We start from the raw sequence: 19677 nt of genomic DNA on the forward strand, positions 1-19677 counted from the left end.
CTCTAAACTGAATCACACAGGGTAAGCATTCCTACCAACTCCACTGCAATCCGGCACGATAATGTTACAGTTTCGTGACTCATCATGCACCTTGATCGTGTTGGGTTGGTTCAACGTTTGTCCAATGCAACGTTTCTCTGTATCACTGAAAACCTGCAATATATAATACATTTGGGATAAGAATTTACAGGTGTATAATCATCATTGCATGTATAATTCACCGTATTATCTGGACATAGACCGATCATCACGCCATCCGGATGGCAAACGTAGTAGAAATCGCGTCTGCTAAACGTATGCAAGCCACTGTCACCGTTGGCACATTTGGTAGACTTTACATGGGAGAGAGAAAATTACCTTACCAAAAAGAATTCCACTCGAAACGGTTGAAACACTTACGTGATCCATAATGACAAGAAACCCTCCGCCGGGAAAATCACGACACTTTTGCTTGAGCTTATCGTAGTACTCCAACTTGGAACAGAGTTTCTAGGGCAGAGAGAACTCGTTTGAATATTTCACTGACGTTTAGGGAAGCCCTGATCGAACTTACCGCTTCACAAACGCCCGTTTCATTTGTTTGTGTCTGAACCGATGTACCGACAGCAATTTTTGCACATTTAATTGCCAGCACTAAGAGACACAATTTTCCCATCCCGATCGCCATGGTCACAGCTAATGGTACAATCCGGTTGAAAATTTAATTCCACCAAATGGGAGCATTGAGCAATAATCTAAGAAAAAACTAAACCCGTTCTATAGGAAGCGAACGCTTGACCGTAACTGGTAGACGGTTGTGGTTGCGCTCTTCCAAAAACTCATCAACCACCAGCATAACCCTAGCCATGTTGTGAATTAGTCACATTCTTTGCCCGTGATTGTTTTTTGTTTATCTCACACCTTTCGGTCTACTATGTGGTGTGAAGTGTGGAAAATTGTCACGCTTTTCCAAACTCCCGCTGGCTACGAAGCCACCCTCGGTGAACACGTTCGTTGGACTGCACGTTCGTTTGATGGCGATCGTGATTTCTTTCGCTCAGATCAATCGGCAACGATCTAGCAGTAACCTTGAAGCATTAGTAGAAACAAAGGAACATAGAAAAAAAAACAAACAAATAAACATCGTAGTGGTTCAAAATTTTGAATTGCTTATTTATTAACTTTTCTCCATTAAAAAGCCTAGCTGTTAGAGACAGGGTGCTAATATAGCTAAAAGTTTAGCTTCCAGGTGGACGCCATTTTGCGTTCCCACTTACGATTGCTTAAGCCTACGATAGAAGAAGAATGGTTAGAAGGGGGTTGTTATTTTAAATTGTTGTTATTAAGTCGAATAAATATAGAACAGCAACAATCGCGTCTCTCATTTTCAGGTCCCACCCCATATCATACACCGGACACCCGCTGGTAGTAGATGAAGTGCTGCAGGCGGCTCTACTTCCCGTATACGCGGTATCCTTCCAGCAAAGAATTAATGGTTATTAATAAAATATGTATTTATATTTCTATATGCCTAATGCCTACGCCTCCGTACAATTACGCTTACGTATGGTGATTCTTCAACCAGTTTGCTTCGGTAGCATGTTTGCGATCTGATGACGAAGCTACAAACAAAACCAGCCTCGACTATCGTTTTCGAGTCATTGGGGAAGGAGTGTGTGTAAGTTTGTGTGTGAGTGTGCTTTCACTTCAATCACAGTACTTAATGTTATGAGCTTAAGTTTGGTTTAGCTGCGTGTTTATTGTAGACTAATGCAAATCACGCCCTGCTAACAGCAAGGGCCGGAAGTACTCGCAATCACTCTGTCTTATTGCTAAGCTATGTCATCTCTAGAGGTTCAGCTGAAGATTCTGGTTTACTAACTGTGTATTGAAATGTGATTCCTTGTAGTGTAGCTGCTTGGTCCCCCGTTCTATCAAATAAATATGTTCCCCTCCTGTGCGGCATGGTAGCAAGATAACCATAGACCGTGGAATACAGCGTTCAAGCACTTACCTCCAGTACTTAATGAAACTCTAATGCGCACTTTGCTCTCGTTTTGGGTGCGTAAATTGAAGAAATCCTATAATGCTATGGTTCCGATGCGTTGCGCCTGTTGTAAAATTCCGTGACATTTCCGTGTTTCAGACATTGTTCGCATCTTCCGTTTGATCGACGGCAATGCTGCGCAGCGATCTGAAATAGTGTTCAAAGTGGATGGTTTTATATTCTGCAATTGCAAGAAAGCGCAAAAGAAAGAGGATCAGGATGATGTAGAGAGATAGACGTAGCAGGAGATCCTCGAGGATCGGTGGAAGAAAGATGGAATGCTGAGAAAAGAATGATGCGCAACGCTACCTTGATCGTTCGAACAGCGACGGATCGGTGTAGATCGGTTCGCTGGGGTCATCAAACTCGCTTTTGGCAGCACCATTTCTGGACAGTGGGTTCATCACCGGTATCTGACACATGCGTGACAGGTTTCTGTGGGATGAAGGTTGTTCAAGGGTTAGTAACATCAGTAACCCGTTGCATCCGATATCACCCGGTACATACCCGGTAGCGAACGTTTTCTGTAGCCCGCTGCCAAACAGCGATACACCTGGTGTACGTACGTGAGGTCCACCCCGGCTTGCCGTTGAGTGCGTCCGCCCGGATGCCTCAAACTGACTGCCGGACACGTTGTGCAGTGCGGATGGGCTAAACGAGTTCACTGGCGAGCTGCGATCGAGTGTACGGTTCTTGACAAACACCTTCCAGTAGCTTCGATACACAATTCCCGCAGCAAAAGTGATGCTGATCAGCAGAATGATCAGCAATATGACCGCACTGATCAGCCCGTAGTATTCGGCGTGTGTCAAACAGACGGACTCGACCGGAGCCACCATCTTGCGTGCGACCGTGTCCTGTTGCATCTCTTCACGGGATTGGAACACCTGCAGTGGGCGGAAGAAGCGAGACTTTGAATTATTATTTAAACCGTCAAGCTTCGGTGAATGTTTCAGTGCCCTCCCCGCAATACCTCAATCATTTCGCGCACTTGTTCCGGCATTTCACCCGGGCTCGTCACATCTGCCTCGGCCGCTATCGTATCGGAGGCGTCCCTTTCCTTGACGTTGGTTGCATTCTCGTTCACCACTGTACCGTTTACGATTGACACTTCATCGTCTTCTTGGTCATCAGTTCCACCTACTAGGGGCTCGGCTGTACCGATGGTTTCCGTAGCATTCTCAATTGACCGCTTGCGACGACCGAACGAAGGTTCTGAGCGACCGCTTGGTCCTGGACAGTATGCCTAACGAGGAGAAGTCGATCATATGACGTTCATAGTCACCATTCACGACATTACTACTTACCGGTTGACATCCTCCGCGACATGTTCGTACAGTAGCCTCAAACACGAGGAAGTTTGATTCCGGTATCTTGAATGCGTTAAATCGTGCCTCCAACGCATCATTATCTCGGGATCTTCCGAGTTCTGGGAACACCAAGCTGTCCACAGGACAACTGGGAACACAAAACGAAAGACAGATTAGACATCTTGACGTCCCTTTTACCGCATCACCCTAAACCTTACCCATAGTTATCAATCAGCTGCACACTTCGACCAGAGTATGGATCCCGGGCGACTACATTCGTCGCGAAGATGTCCGTCGCGTGACTGTAGCCATCTTGCGATTCCAGCCGGAACGTCAGTGGATCACCGACGGCGATCGTGGTCGTTGGACGGCCCTGGTACAATATCATCAAACGTACCTTGTTGCTCATCGAGTTCTCCGCTGGCAGATACTCAATCGGAATCGGACTGCCGGATCTGTCAATCGCATTAAAACTGCGCGTGAGAAGCGTGCATTGGATGTTCTTTGTCTGCGCATCATGTTCATGGAAGGGTTGAGGCAGAACAGCGTCATGGTGCTGTGTGGAATGCGACCTCATTCACTTCATAACATGATCGAAGCAAAGTTCTTTCAATCGGTACACATATTGTTAGTCGCTAGTCTAGGTCTAGTTACTTCAAATTCATGCAGGGTAACGTGGGTGATCTTGCTAGTCTTTTACGCATGCAAGACATCTTAAAGTAAGGCAGTATTTAGAATCTGTGAGCACTTTTCTTACCCTGCGCCAATGTATCCCGATGTGACGACAGCTTCTCCAGGACCTCGGAACATGCACGTCAAATTGAATCGCTTGTCACGTCCAGTTTGTACATTGTCTGAGAACTGTACCACTATGATGTTTGTCATCGTGTCACCGTACTGCAAGTGGACGGAATGAAGTGTCAATTGCGAGTGGAATATGCGTCATGGTGGAAAACCATTCTTACCCGCTGCGTTCCACACTCTGGATATCCTTGTGGACCGCTAATTCTCAGTACATTCACTGTGCCACCGTTTCCGCGGAAGAAGCACCGATCGTAGAATCCGTACGCGTAGATACGTCCCACAAAGCCTTCCGGTGTGCGGAGCGTAAACTCCATACCATCCTCGTTACAAACCTGTCCGACTGATAAGACAAACGAAGCACATCAACGAATTGCAATCGAAACAACTCAAAGCTCATTTTATTATCTCCACACGAGCTTACCATCAAGACACTCATCCTGAGGACCTCCACGTCCCGGTGTACGCTCGTAGTAGTCGGAACTGTCACTCTCGAACATTTGCGTACTCGGGACTTCTAGGTCGCGCGAATCCCGATCACTCAGCTCACAGTTGCCCTCGGTTTCGTACGGCGCACTCTCACGATAGTTGAAGCTACGGCACATAAAGTCCCGCGCACCGACACACTCCTGCTGACAGATGCCGAGCGAGGGCGCATTGATTACGCGCCGGATGTACTGTTTGCGCATCTTGCGCTTCGAGGCAACCTGCTTGAAAACGTCCGTATTGTCGCAGCGCGTTTCGTACGGTCGCTGTGGTCCGTAACCGCCGAAACCGTCACCTCCGCCGAGTGTATTATCGTACCCGGTACCCGACGGTCCGTAGGGAATTTCGAACGGATAGCCGCCACCATCCGGTGCCATACCGACCGCTGGTCGTCTATAGCCTCGATCACGGTCTGGGAATGCCGGCATTGGCGGTGGTGGTGGTAGGCGACCTCCACCAGTAGGGTAATATCCACCGTACCGATCATCGCCATAGCCTCGCTGCGGTTCATAACCTCCCATGTAAGGATCGTATCCTAAGGGTGATAACAGCAAGGTTAGCTATTGTCCACTACTGATTAAACTCGTTATTTACCACACTCAAATGTGACACAGTTTGACGTTTGATGTTATCAACGTGGTGAGTAAACATGGATTGCATTAAAAAAAGGTAGATACTTACCCGTCGGACGACCCGGTCCGGTCATGTACTTGTGGAACGGTGAGACATTCGGTGAAGTGGCAGGAGGATAACGACCCTGGGCACCGATCGGTTCGAGTGGGTAGCGCGTTTCCGGCGCTGGGTAGCGATTATTTTCTATTGGACGAACCGGTGCCGGATAAGGATCCGGTGGGTAACCCCGGTTCGGTGGAGCTCTTGACGGTACCACAGGATACACCCCCGACCCGTACATGTGGGGCATGTACTGGGGTGGAGGGTACCGTGTCGCCGGCTGTGCCATCATTGGATACCGCGAGTCTGGCCGCTGTGGATAGCGGGAATCCGGCGCCGGTCCGGGTGGATACCGGCCAGAGTCCGGTTGGGATGGTGGGTAGCGTGCATCAGGCGGATATCGCGAATCAGAAGGGTAGCGTGAGTCCGGTGGAGGTGGATACCGATCCATCGGATAGCGTGAATCCGGCATCATTGGAGGATAGCGCGAGTCGGGCGGATAACGCGAATCGGACGGATAGCGCGAATCGGACGGATAACGTGAATCGGGCGGAGGTGGAGGCGGTGGATAGCGCATGGGACCTCCCGGTCCCGGGTACATAGGATCGGGGTCACGATCTCCGGGATAGCGATCCGTTGGACCGTACCGATCGCCTGGGAAGCGATTGTCGTACACAGGCGGATAGCGTCCATCGTAGTCACCGCCTCCGGTCGGATAGCGGTCGGTACCGGGTCCGGCCGGATAACGGTCGGTAACCCCGGGGTAGCGATCCGTCGGTGGATAGCCACCGGGGAAAGGTTCACCTGCAAGAACGGGAAGTGAGGAAGTGCGCTTAGGACTTGTACTCCAGCACGGTTCACAGTGCCTTTTGGGGTGGTTTTTTTATGCAGGGTGAGCACATGTACTTGAGAATGACATAAGGTTTTCTTTGGGAGCATTCCTTCAGTTATTCACCAGATGCGTTAGGACAACTGGCCCATTGCTTAGAAGGATAGTGTGTGAACTTAGTTTTGGATGCATTTTTCACGCCCACCACACATACACATTATTGACAAGGTGCAACGAATGCAAGGAAGGCGTAAAACAGGTAACGTACCTCCATAGTCTGGTCGCGGTCCCATCGGGTACCGATCACCCGGTGGATAACGTCCCGGAGGAATCCTATCATCCGGCACACGATCCCGATCGCGATCTGAGAAGAAAACAAGATATACAATTGAATATTGAAACCCAACCCTGCCTTCTTCGAACGTAGGACCTACCTCCTCCGTACGGTGGTCGCCAATCGGTAGGGTCCGGTCGTCCATTGGTCGTGTCCGTGTCTCCTCCAACTAGGTGCGCTTTGAAAGATTTCAATGAGAAACGGCATTCGTAGATGAAGCGGTTGAAGGGAACCCAAGGAGCATCGGTGGATAGCAAGGGTGTAACAAAGCAGCGGGAAGGTGATGGGAAAGGGAAGGGAAGGATTCAATCATAACCGAACCACCCGCCCCGGCAGGCAACAAGATACTCACGCATCAAATTCTCATAGTAATCGTAATCGGCATCGTAGATGATGCGCATACCGTCCCGCTGGTTGTAGCGGCTGAGACGACAGGTGCGGAACCGATCGCTATAGACGGCCGACCGGCATTGGAAGCTCGTCTGCCGCAGGCATTCGTCAAGACACTCGCTAAGCGACCTGCCAGTGATTTCCGAGTGAAACTCACCGCCCAGCCGCGAGTTGCGATAGCGCTGGAAGGCGGTATCGGGCCGGCGGCCACTCGCAAACAGATGGGACGTGACGGAGTTGTCCGGATATTCGGTACCACGCTCTGGGACGAGGATCGAACAAACGAGAACAAAACGGTTTTGTTTACTGTTTAGTCTGGATGTTGTTTCACTTTGTTTTTAAACGTATTGGCGCGGTTTTTTTTAGGATTGTTTGTTTGGCGTTCTTGAGCCCATTGGATTCCCCCTGGTTTGGTTCATGCTGGGCAAAGCCGGAAGGATGTGTGTAAATGGTAGCGATTGTTGGTAGTATTTGATCGAAATTGTCGAAAGAGAGCCCGGCACAAGTGAGTAGCCTGATGGGCGAGTTCCCGAATGAGATGGGAAGGAAATCGCTGACAGGGTCGGCGAATGCTTTGGCGGAGCCTTCTTGGGTGAGGTCCGTCGTCTCAGCAGCCACCAGCGCGAGGTGGAAAACTACAACTACACAACTGTACGTATTGCAAAGGGTGTATAAAATAAAACAAAAAATTGACCGCAACAGTTCAGAAGCTGGACATAATGGAAGAGGAAACATTGGTAGCGTCCCTTGAGATGCATGATGCATGATCTAAGGTTTTGTGGGATGTGGGTCTAGGAAGAACATTAGCTACGGAAGTTCATATGGACATTTTCTATGCAAGCGTGCCTTCGAGATACTTAAGCTTATGTAGCGGTTAAGCGTGCGGTTTTACTTTTCCGAACGAATGATAAGAGCGCGATTGAGCATTCTACCGAATTCGGTGGAGTACCTATTCCACCACCTCAGGAAGAATTGAACCTTGATGGGAGAATCCAATGAGCTCCAAAACACCGAACGGCCGCACACCCGGGAATGTCGCTTCCACATCCCGGGGGGTAAAGGCAAGCGAAGCGCAAAGCGAGGTTAGCCATCCTTCCCAGTCAGGAAGGATTGAGACTGGTGCACTTGAAGGATACTTACGATTATCCAGACAGACCAGATCGTAGAAATGATGCGTCGGGCTGGAACTGATGCTAAGGTCGTCCTTCTGTGACACGGAGTCTTCCTCCGATAGAATGCACTGTTTGGTCTGATCGTCAAACTCGATCGAGCGGCAGAAGTATTTCTCCGCACGCAAACAAAGCGATTGGCATTCTTCCAGCGTCATGTTGTTGAAAATTTCCACCTCAAAAGGACCACCGAGACGCTTGTTCTCTTCTTTCACGTATACGATCAGTCCATCGCAGCGTCGTTCCGCGTTCAGGCAAGTGTTTTCTAGATAGTCGGAGTTTGGATCGTCCTCCAGGAGCTCTGGATGCGTTCGCCGGGTGAATCGACTCATGGCGCAGCTGCGCAGTGTCGAATCGTAGTTGGCCGAGCGACACACGAATGAGAATTCATTCAAACACTTATCCTCGCAGTCGGAACGATTGGCCGCCGTCACTTCCTTGATGTCGGATACGGGAAGTTTCAGTTTCTTTCTGGGATGACGCTCGAACACGTACCGTCGGCTGGGGCATTCTCGATCAGGTCGACTAGCTGTTGGAGTTTAGCACACAAAAGCATCAGTAAGTGGAAAATTGGAAAGCCGAGTTCATGACACTCTCTACTTACAGGTGATGCAAACTTCCGTAAAATGTACACTGTTCGGTACGAGCATCAAATTACCGATGCCCTCGGGCGCTGCCTGTTCCCGCGTTAGGTAGCACGTCGATTCCTCATACTCAACGCTCCCACTGAACGATGCAATTCGACTGCCGGGCTGAAAGTCGAAGCTTGTACAGGCTCGCCCAAGATTGTTCGATGCAGTTCGGTCACGTAAACAGAGGTCCTGACACTTTTCCAGCACCCGAAACGGGGGTGCCGAATCACGCACGACGTCATCGTCGAAGCCTTGAAGTTGTTGGTTTGGGAGCCGCTCGTACAGTACACGTCCCTGGCCGTTGTTGCAGGTCGTTTGACCGAGCACCAGTGCGAACCGAGCGAGCAGGACGAGTACTGTTAGATCGGATAGCCCCGGTAGGAGCTTTTGCTTTTTGCGCATAGCGAACTCGAGCAGCAGCAGCTGCCAATGTCACCGGTGAGCTCAACGTCCGTATGGGATGATGAGAAGCGGGGTTTGAATTCTAAAGTTCCCGAAAAAATGCACCTTCAAGATTGGCAAAGGTTTAGGGGTGTGGATTTGAATTTGTGGTTTGAAGTAACTATTAGGTATCGTTCGAAGGTGAGGGCCTAAACAGAAAATGTTTTCTGCATCTTGCGTGCATGTCACCACTTCATAGTATCCACCGATCTGGAATGAAGGAAATGGACGAGAAATAATTATATGACTTTAGAACAAATTAGTCATTAAATATAAGGTTAACATTATAACATTTCAACATTGATGGAACGCTAATCAGCTGCCTTTGAATTTCTTGTACTAAAGTCTAAAGAACGTAAATATAAAGCCATTAAACAATCAGGGAGTTCAATCTTAGGAATTTCCACAGGTGCATTAAATAGTTGAATTCTTAAATGTCAAATGTCAAACATCAAGCGATGTGATGAGAACTACATCGGACAACTCTTTGTGCAGAGTTTGATTGGTTAGGTCTAAAAGAAAATAGGATAAGATGTAAGTTCTATTTACAAGGACTTGAAAGTGTGGCTACTTCGATTGGAAGAAACTGAGAATAACAGCATCGCTTCTTTCCATAAAACCAATTTGCTTATATTTGCACAACTCGAGCGTTTTGAAATGTCACATCCGATCAAGGAGTTGAATGGAAGGAATTTACTCTAATTAGTCTATTGCGTAAACTCTTTCTACATTTCCTTTTACATTTTGGAGAATTCAACGCAGAGTATTATACGTTTCGTAAGCTATGTGCTTGTTAGCTCCAACGGATGTGCAAACACGTTCCTGCCCACATTGACCTCCATTTTCGGTGCCAAATTTCGCTAGTTTTTGGTCGGTAGCGTCACAATCCCGACACCATAGAATAAGCCTCATCATCTCGCAACAGCTACAATTAAGGTGCCATGAATAAAAACAGGAAAAATGGTTTAAGTTACCAGAAAAAAAACCCATAGCGTCCAACAGTGGAACGCCCAGCGTACAAACGCACAAATATTTTGTACCGGGAGAGAAATTTTTCGCAGCCAAACGCAAACCCACAACCAGTGCGGTGTCAGGGTGCGTTTAACTTAATTCTATTTTCTACCCGCGCTTCTGCTCCTTCCCTCGCCGATGTGGGGGGATGTGCGTGTAGTGGTATCAGCCTAAAGAGCCACTTTGATCATCAAATGTGATCATTAAGGGATGATGGGGAGTGGGGTGGCATTCGGTGGCCCTGGACCAGTGAGGGTTGTACACTTTGAATTGTTTGCGGTTGGACCGTGTGCGTTACGAAGAATGGTTCAAAAGAGTGTAAAGAGGAAAAACCGGAACCAACTTCCGCTGCTGATCGGAACAGTTGATTTGTTACGGTTTATGAGTTTCAAAAACAGCGAGGCTGCGAGCACAAAAAAATAAACAGGGAAAATGGGCTAGAACGACCAGAACAGACCCCGCCGGTTGTGGAGGGGATGGACAAGGGGAGGATCGTGCGTGTTCGGGGCTGTGTGTGGGTGAGTAATGCAGAGCAGTGATGGAATGTAATTATTACTTTGGTTTGGATTCAACCCTGTCCCTTGTGCTGCACCGTGCGGTCAAGTGGAAGCGTGCGGAACCCTTTTCTGTGTTCCGAAAAAAAAATGTTTGCTGTGGCTTGGGTTAGAATATTACCAGTGAAGCCGAGCGTGATCGTTGAAATTGGACCATCAGAATCAGATCGCCTACGGATCGTTCGCAGCAGGTTGTTCAATAGACCGAACCCGCGCGTGTTATCAGCACGAGATTGTGATTTAGGTGAAGGAGAACCAATGCACCGATCTGGACTGTGGTTGGCAATTTATTACCGATTGAGGTTGAAAGAAAAAAAAACCTCCATACCAACCGACGAGCAGCTCAAGTGTGACGAATGCTCTCGGGGTTGGCGTGTTAAATGGCCGTTCGTGTGTCGCTGTGGGGTCACCGGGAACAAGCCACACTCGCTGTTAGGGCGCGTGCGTTTGTGGTTTGTCTCATAGGCAGTTTGGTTGATGTGTTTCAATCAAATTAGGCAGCGCCTTTTTTCTGAGGTGAGGTGTTTTTTTCCGATCGATAAAGTAATTTGGAGGTGTGATAAAACTGTTCAATAGGTGGTATTTTGGACACACTCAACTTGTCTGGGGTTAGGGATGGGAAAACAGTTATAATTTTAAGGGACGAGTTTAAATTTGGTTGACTTAATGTACCACGCATGAACAAATTTGGAAGGGGATTTGGAAAATTCAAATAAATTATTTTCTTGTTTTATTGATAGTGGGAAATAATTGGACCTTATAGCTAGTGGAGCTTATAGTACGCTAGTCTATTCTTCAAATTGTAAAATAGTATTTCTTTAATAAAAAAACTTTTCTTTTTTGTTATGTTCACATCAACATTTTCTAATTATATAAAAAATAATTTAGTTATAAACTTAGTAAAATTTGGTTAATGAAACAAATAAGCTCAAAATGTAATTATTTTCGCAAACTCAATGTAAATCAATAATTCGTTTAAAGAAAATAGATAAGTTTTAAGTCATGTCAATTTTACTAATGTATGTGAAATAAGTTAATAAACTTATATTTACGGACATAAAATATCACATACATAGAATTATGTACAAACAACAACTAATCAATCACTCGAAGATTTTAATAGAAAATAGTATAAATTAGTAACGACTACACGCCATTTTATAATAACAGTTTTCCGCATTCTGTTTATTCAAATTTAATAATAGAGAAATTGTCTTTCGAAGCTAATGTAAGATAATATTCCCTTCATATACACTACAAACCATATTCACAAACTCACAAAGTTATAATAATTTCCAGAAATGGTTTTATAAAGAATTACTTATCTTCACTTGGTGTATAATTTTTTCTTGATAGATGCTAGACATCACTTTTACATGCCTTGAGGCATTGTTCTCACAGTTGTGCAAAAACTTACTTAATGCTCTATTTTTAGACATATTTTACTCACCTGTTAAATGTAACACACCGAGTTTTTTTTATAACGATTCCTTAGCACAGTTTTCAAAGCACTTTGTTGCTCTACGCACTGGTTTATTTGTTGGCATTCAATCGCTGCACGATGATGAACAAAGTATTGAATAGAGTTTCACAATCAATCCACGTATTTAATTATTTCCTTTTACTCCGGTTTTATAACATTTTTGTTTATCACCACACAATATTTTAAGCAGTCAATAAAATCATTCTGGATTCGCACTAACAACACAAACTGATATAAAATGCGATCGAGAACTTATACGTCCACACATCCACTTTTAACACTCTTCTACTGTTGATGATGCTGGCAGTGCTTGCTACGATCGATCGTCGATGATGGTTATGCAAACGGTTGTGTAACAAAGCGTTTGCCAAACTGGGAAAATCGAACCAAAACCCCCAAAACTTTCCGGCTTCGCAATAAACCGTTCACAGCGAGATCTCGTAAAGTACTGAATATTGGGCTGCAGAATATTCTGCCTATAATGTCCCCATTTTTCCAACCACCCGTGGAAAGCAAATTAGCTGCTGACCCGACCGGGCACGATAAAGCACGCGCTGGAAAGGGATGGAGTGTGCGCGTGTGTGTGGACGAATTACAAAAAAAAAACAACATACTGGGGAACTGTTTTATGCTACAAGCTCGTGACGCATTGGTTGACTCTTTTTTTTTGCATTTTGTTTGTTTGTTGTACATCTTCCCACTGATGGTGGACAGTTTTACATACGATGGCTGGTGAAAAAGATGGAATGCATTATCGTGCTGGACAGGGGGTTTTGTCTGTGTTGGTAGCGTGGGTCCAATCTGCGTATGATCAATTGTGATCTATCGCGTCAGGTTGAACGCTTCGTTGACCCGAACGATCATCTCTTCCCCTACTGCATCGGGTGCGCGTCCTCGGGGGGGTAGCAAACAGGGAGCACTCGGAGGTGATGAAATGGAAATGCGATTTTCATACTCCACTCCATCTCGCCACCCACGGCGTGGGGTTGGACAGGTTGGAAAAAGACCGGGTGGTGGTGGTGGTGGGCCATAAAAGCGGAAGTTCTTTTGTTACACGCATCCGGAAAGTTGGCTGTGTGAGAATAGTGAGCCCACGGGACACAGACACACGACAAACCCCGGGTGAGGGGCAGGGGTGACGAATTGCTTGGAAAACGCCACCAGTGTTCGACTGGTTTAATGTTGGCGTTTACCGTGACGTATCGAGCTGGTGGCTAATGTTGGGTGATCTCGCAAAGAGCAAAGAGAAAAGTTCAACCGAACAAAGCCATCGGTTTGAACGTGGTGTCGTCCGGAGCTCCACATGGTCAGCGAGGGAAAAAATGATTTGCGACGAGCAGAGATCTCTCTTTATGTGTTTTTCTAACTGATGTGGAAAAGGCCATTCTTGAGGGAGGACACTTTTTGCATTTTAAGCGATGTTATAAACGATAATTATGTTACTGATTTACTACAGAGAATTACAAGCCATCGTATGGAAGTATAATAGTACGATAGAGATAGGGATGTAGATCATTTATATTATTGTTTTAAAGTTGTGCATTCTATAAGAAGTGATAAATAAGTTTTTATTAAATTCGACACAATACTTACGAAAAGCATTCATCGGCAGTTCAACGAACTTTTCCTTCTACTCTGCTCAAAGGCGACATAAAACGAAGAGAAAAACTGTTTCAGAATTCCTTGCATCATTCTAACTGTCAATAGAGCAGCATCACTAAAAAAGCTGCTCTAGATGATGTATCTATCAATGTATCTGTTGGAAGTGACCTGCAATTGCAAGGTATTTGATCAACTTGATTCTCCATTCCCTTCCCGAATGACATCGATTCTTGAGATGAAAGCAGCAAAAACCAGCTCACGCATTGCAATTTTGTGTTTATATCTTCAAACGAAGCGATTCTTTTTATTCCCGAGCAGCATTCGAGAAGTGTGCTGGAGGTTACAACCATCGTAACAGCGTTGTTACTGCACACCGACTGACACAAGAACAAGTGAAGCATTTAATTAGCATTTCCAAGATGCCGAGATTTCCACCGGAATCAATCGGACTGTTGAGAGAAATGGAAATAGAATGGGAGGAGAAAAGATGCCTCCCTTCGGGCAATGTCTTTGCAATGTGCTACTGTACGACGGGACGCTTCGTATCGGGGTGGCTATAAATCTGTTTGAATCGAAGCCCTATTTGAAGTTGAATGTACGATTGTAATCATTTGTGAACGTTTGCAAGCACCGTAATCGAATGTTTAGGAAGGGACCCGGGAACGATTTTCCTTCGTCGTCGATAAGATTGTATGTTTGGTGTGCATGTCATCGATCGGGAGGGCCGGTGCCTTCGGCTCGTAGATCATGACAAGTTGATAACTTACTTCGTCCACTGCAAATCACAATCTAAATGAAGGTTTTCAACAGCGGTCCAAAGCGATAGCGACTTTTCCCTAGGACTTTTCGCTACGTTACAGATTAAAATCAGCTCGCAGAGGTGAAAATTAAACAACGTGATCATGGATTTGAAAACGATCGCATCGACACTAGCGCAACGGTGGTCACTAGCAATTCAAAGTGACTGCAGAGTCCTCCAAACGTAGGCCGTTTCGAGTACAGCTCGGGTATGGAATGTGGAGCAAGATCAAACGGTGGTTAAAAATAAATGCTTTAAAATATACAAACGATGTATTGAGCTTGGGTATAATGGCTGACGGTCATCAACTGCATCGAAGCGGATGTTCGGCAGACCATCCACCCGTGGATGCCAGTATCTGCAAGAGTCCGCAATTGAATGCTTCCACCGGGTTCGGTTCGGTGTACCAACCACCAGGCGGTTTCACACATTGATCCCTATCAATTGGTACGCTGCGGCAGGGGCGTTATTCGGTGTTCGGGTGACACCTTCACGGTGGGTCACGACGCGGTTTCATGGTGTTAATTTTTATGTCCCCAGAACCCGCCTGCTGCGGCGAACTGTTTCGGGGCAGTCAGGTGCGAAGGTCATCAGTTCGCGGTATGCAATGAATCCAAAATAAAGGGTAAAAATAGAGTTCTTAACCACCACCGATTTGATGCTGCATCGTGGCCACCGCTTGGCCATTGTGATGGGTGTTGATTTGCATTTAAAGCTCAACAACGGCAACATATTCCAACCCTGAACTCCCTGAAATGATTTATGTCAAATCGTACTAAACAAAACGACTCAAAATAGAGCAGGATTGTAAACTGGTGCGAGCTGTGGTTGCGATGGTCAACAAACTTTTATCGATGATCTCAATCGAAATCCGACCGGATAATCCCTGTGCTATGGCGTGGTTTATGCTTTACCGAATAGCGTACCAAATTGCGTCGAATGGGTTTTGATTAGTTTTACATTTAGTTCACCAATTTAGCGACAGGTTCATGGTCCTCTGGACAAACATTACGTGCGGTTGAAGGTCGTTGTGGATGATTTTAGCAAATAGATTGCATTTAAAAATGTAAAATCTAGTTGAGCAGGACTTTTAAAATACGTGACTAATCAGAAACGAGTCACACTTTAAAATCCTTTTAGGTGTCTGCTTTGTATTACAATAGATTTAGTTATCTTATCCCATTGGATCCCTTCATTGTATTATTTTGTATTTTGATCTTCTGAATTAATCAATCTTTGAAATATTAGCATAATTGCATTTAATTTATATGCCCATCTTATGTTATGCTTATTTCAAATAAAAAGGTTTGAAAATCGAGTAGAAGATTGTACATTAGACATGAACGGCTTAAATGTAAATAAATAGATAAAATTTAATAGAAAATGGAATAAATGGATAAAAGTCAGTTAAAAAAAACTCGCTAAACACATCCCATTGAACAAATTTATGATAATACCACATCTTTAGCCAACTTGTATCCAATAAAAAAAAGGCGAGGAAGCAAATCAGAAAGGAAAGCACCTGGGCAAAATAGTTCATTAAAGTGTACCGCCGATACAATTGGCTACGAACGGGAACATCAATCAACCAGTGCAGTGTTAAATTTACCACCCTGATGGACCCCCAAAAATTCGGGAAACAAAAACCTCATCACCGGCAGGAAATGCCGGATGCGAGCAAAACTCGAACAAATATGTTGCCGTGCGCGTGTACGCACGCCCGCCTGGCATGTGTCCCGTGCCATTCAAAACGGGACCATCTTAAGCGAATTCCGGTGTACACTATGCACAGTCTGGCGTCGTTTGTTGCGCGTTGTTTGCTTCCTGGAATGATGAGCCAGGTGGTATGACCCGGTGGCCATTTCGCGAAATGAGGAGCACCCCGTTTTGAGGTTGTTTGCTATTTCGCTTACGCTAATCGACACCATTTTGTTTTGATATGATGGAGTACTAATGAGGCGCCTGTTTGTATGACGATTAGAGAGGGGTATTTCGGGGAAAAATCATTAAAGGAAATGGAAAATATTAGTATGATAATATTTTACTTTTGAAACCTCAAGTTCATTGGAGGTTCAATGTTGCAGTACGAATACTAAATTGGGCTAAAATGGAAAACAAACAGCTGTAAATTATAAAATAAGATTTTAAATAATAAAATAACTCGCGATACTTGTTCGAAGAAGGACCATCTTCACGCATCGAATTGAATGCCCCATACCAAGCAGATGATATCTAATCATACAATCTGATATCATCTTTTACAGCCGCTCCGTGTACCGTTAAGCCCGTTGCATTTTTCTTCGCATACACTCGAAACAAGTATTTGACCATTCGTTCCAGAGATGTACCTCAAAACTCGCCAAACTGCGCAAAGTTGCTGTTAACAAATAAATTATGATCAATATACGGGCGGCGGACGCGGGCGGCCCGAGAAGCTGCTGCTCTTCGTCAGCTGGACAGCATAAACGCACCGTAATGTGTGTTTAATAGCGTCGTGTGTTTGCCGGACAAGGCCAAAGTGGAAAATCTAGTCGAGCCGGATCGAACAGGGCATGGTGATGCTGTGGCCCTCGTTGCCATCGTTGGCAGACATGGTTGGAAGCATTTTACACGCGGTCATTTTTTGTTCATAAAGAAAAACACAGATGAGAGAACCCTCTCGATGGTTAAGGCCGGGTTGTTGAGAGGTTTGTCGGGAATGGAGCCCAAATCCTCTTTTAGCCGACCTTAAACTGAACTGGTGGTTGGAAAGCAAGTTTTAGTTGTTTTTTAGCGGCATCGATGGCGTTCGTCCTCGTTTATTTGCATGCGGCACTTGGGAAGCAAGTTCGGTGTTTTGAAGCACCATGCTCATAGGTCGGCATCCGGATGCACCCGGATCTGCAACGATTATGGGTGAACCGTTAATTATATCCATGAAATGAGTGGTTTGATATTGGAGTTGGTAGTCGGGCAGGGGGGCAATGATTTTATGTGCTCTCAATTTAGATCTCGAATGTGCAATGCTCAGTGTTTAATGTAGAGCGTATCATAGTAATATTCGTGCACAAATGTCATGTTTTAGTATATCTGCAGTATTATCTTGTATCTTGTAGTGCAGTTAACTGTACATGGTATGGTGATGATCTTTAGCAACATACCCAAATCATTAACACCCGAGCTCATAAATAAATAAAATCTATGTCACAGCCTCCTATAACTGCTACCTGTTTGAATACAATTTCATCCCAGGTTAATTAAGTCAAAGCAGCTTTCAAAACCATATCTCAGCAGATTGGGAACCAGAAACCACACGTACCCAAAATGGACAAATGGTGCCATTTAATCGTCATATTGTACGCAATAGCTGGGAAAGTTTGAATTTCACCCCAACAACAATCAATGCATGAATCAAGAATTTCCTACTTAGAAAAGCAAACCTATGAGAATGATCGTAAGCGTCCATTTTTTACAGCGTTGCGATGTGCGTCTTAACATTGATTGGCATTTTGTTGCGTTGGAAGCAAAACATTCAAAAGCCACATAAATAAACCGATCCCGCACGGTGGACATGCGCGTCATTTGCCCGGCAAAATGGAAGATGGAATTACGCATGGTTTTGTATGCTCCGGTCCGGGCGGCCAGTTTTCCCAGGGGACGCAATAAATTACCCTGATTGCTCACGGAATGAATTACGGCGAATCTTCATGCGCTCGCTCGCGGATCGGTTGAATCATCTTTGGGTTGTTTTTTTTTTTCGTTGTAGTTTGTGTCTCTGTTCGAGTGTTTTGTTCGTATAAACCATGCGGTACGATGCTACTATGGCGACAGCCGCACCGTCTTTTCGCCCCAGTAGATGAAATAGGTATTGTGGCTCTAATGAAATATTTATGAAGTTTTCAATTTCTTCAATTGTCCATCCGACGCCCCCGGGAACGGATTTTGTCTTTACAGATAGCTCGGGTTTGTACCGTAACTGCGCAACCGGTTGCGTGTGCACGGGGCGCACAGCCCGCCCTATGCGTACATTATGGGGCGTAGGGCATTTTCGTTGCCGTCCCACCATGGGAGTCCATGCTACGGGGGAAACAAAGGGTGTGCGGTGACAGAGCAGGGGATTGAAGCTTTTACTAGCAAGCTCATTTCCACATAAAGTCGCCGTCTCGTGGGACAAACCGTATCGGGGATGCCTTTTTTGCATTTCTTTCGAAATAGGTAGAGCCAGTTTATGGGTAAGGGTTGCTTCAGTGCGCGTCGTTACATGCTCTGTGCACTTGTTTCGGGCAAATGGTCGTCTGCCGAGACTGGGCGCTATCAACCGAGAGTAGGACAATGATCCGAGTGTGACAAACGGCGAACTGTGAGCAGGTGTCATTTCATGGCTTGCTCTGTTTGTTTATCCTACTGCTCTGGTAGATGAAGCGTGCGGTAGGGCCGTAACAGTTAAGATAAAAACACGTGAAGCGATCAAGCGTGGACGATCGGTTGAGAAGTTTTATCACCTCGGTTACCACACGTGATGAGGCGTTAAATATTGATTGCTTTTGGTTGATTGCTTGTTTGTGAATGGTGTGAATAGATTAAAGTTTTAATTTTTTATAACGCTCTATGGAACAGTAAAAAATCGAATCTAACCGTTTAATATCTCACTATATTGTTAGCTACAATTAGATGCTATACTAGATATGTAACGCGATGAATTCATTCATTCAATTCATCGACTAAATTTTTATTTCTTATTTTCATGAAATTCATATTTCGGGTTCGTCGCTTCAAAATCATATTGAAGTCTTTCTATAATACATTCTTGTTAATAACGTATTATCAGGAAAATAAGACTTAATTGTAAAATTTTCAAAAGTAAACTGAAACATTTTAAAAACCTTTTTAAGTTAACTTTGAATTGTGTGTGTAAAAGACAAATAAAAGCTTTTAACAAACAAAACAAAATATATTCATTTGTTTTTTTGGGTTAATATCTTTCTATAAAATGTAATCTCACGTCGCCTGGGGCATGTTAACATCAAACGACATATTACTAGAATCATCAATTTTCGTCCATATTCAGGTCACACCAAACATCTCTCAGGAAACATATGAATGATCAAGTAGAAAGGATAGACCATTCCCTGTTCCAGTGCTAGTTAAAACCAACCTAA

At 45.2% G+C, this 19677-nt stretch overlaps 1 protein-coding gene across 1 annotated transcript; it reads right to left on the reverse strand.

Moving 5' to 3' along the window:
- Positions 1–1163: 1163 nt before the first annotated feature.
- On the reverse strand, positions 1164–9051 carry LOC128301186 (uncharacterized). The gene is made up of 15 exons (XM_053037540.1): positions 8622–9051; positions 7989–8546; positions 6811–7110; positions 6559–6636; positions 6393–6488; positions 5305–6099; positions 4562–5158; positions 4302–4480; positions 4094–4233; positions 3555–3809; positions 3334–3484; positions 3000–3272; positions 2534–2937; positions 2336–2461; positions 1164–2173 (listed from the first exon to the last, which is right to left on the reverse strand). Exons 1-15 carry the CDS (start codon positions 9049–9051, stop codon positions 2122–2124), a joined length of 4434 nt encoding a protein of 1477 aa, XP_052893500.1. The 3' UTR covers positions 1164–2121.
- Positions 9052–19677: the final 10626 nt, after the last annotated feature.

The sequence above is a fragment of the Anopheles moucheti genome, chromosome 3 (assembly GCF_943734755.1).
Source record: "Anopheles moucheti chromosome 3, idAnoMoucSN_F20_07, whole genome shotgun sequence".
Taxonomy (NCBI): domain Eukaryota; kingdom Metazoa; phylum Arthropoda; class Insecta; order Diptera; family Culicidae; genus Anopheles; species Anopheles moucheti.

Bases quoted from the DNA above. Each gene is read 5' to 3' on its own strand.
- LOC128301186 (XM_053037540.1), bottom strand. From the start codon at position 9,051: ATGCGCAAAAAGCAAAAGCTCCTACCGGGGCTATCCGATCTAACAGTA. The intron at 6,489-6,558 runs GTAGGTCCTACG...TTTTCTTCTCAG, and splicing joins GCGACCACCGTACGGAGGAG to ATCGCGATCGGGATCGTGTG. The intron at 2,938-2,999 runs GTATTGCGGGGA...AATAATTCAAAG, and splicing joins AAGTGCGCGAAATGATTGAG to TCTCGCTTCTTCCGCCCACT.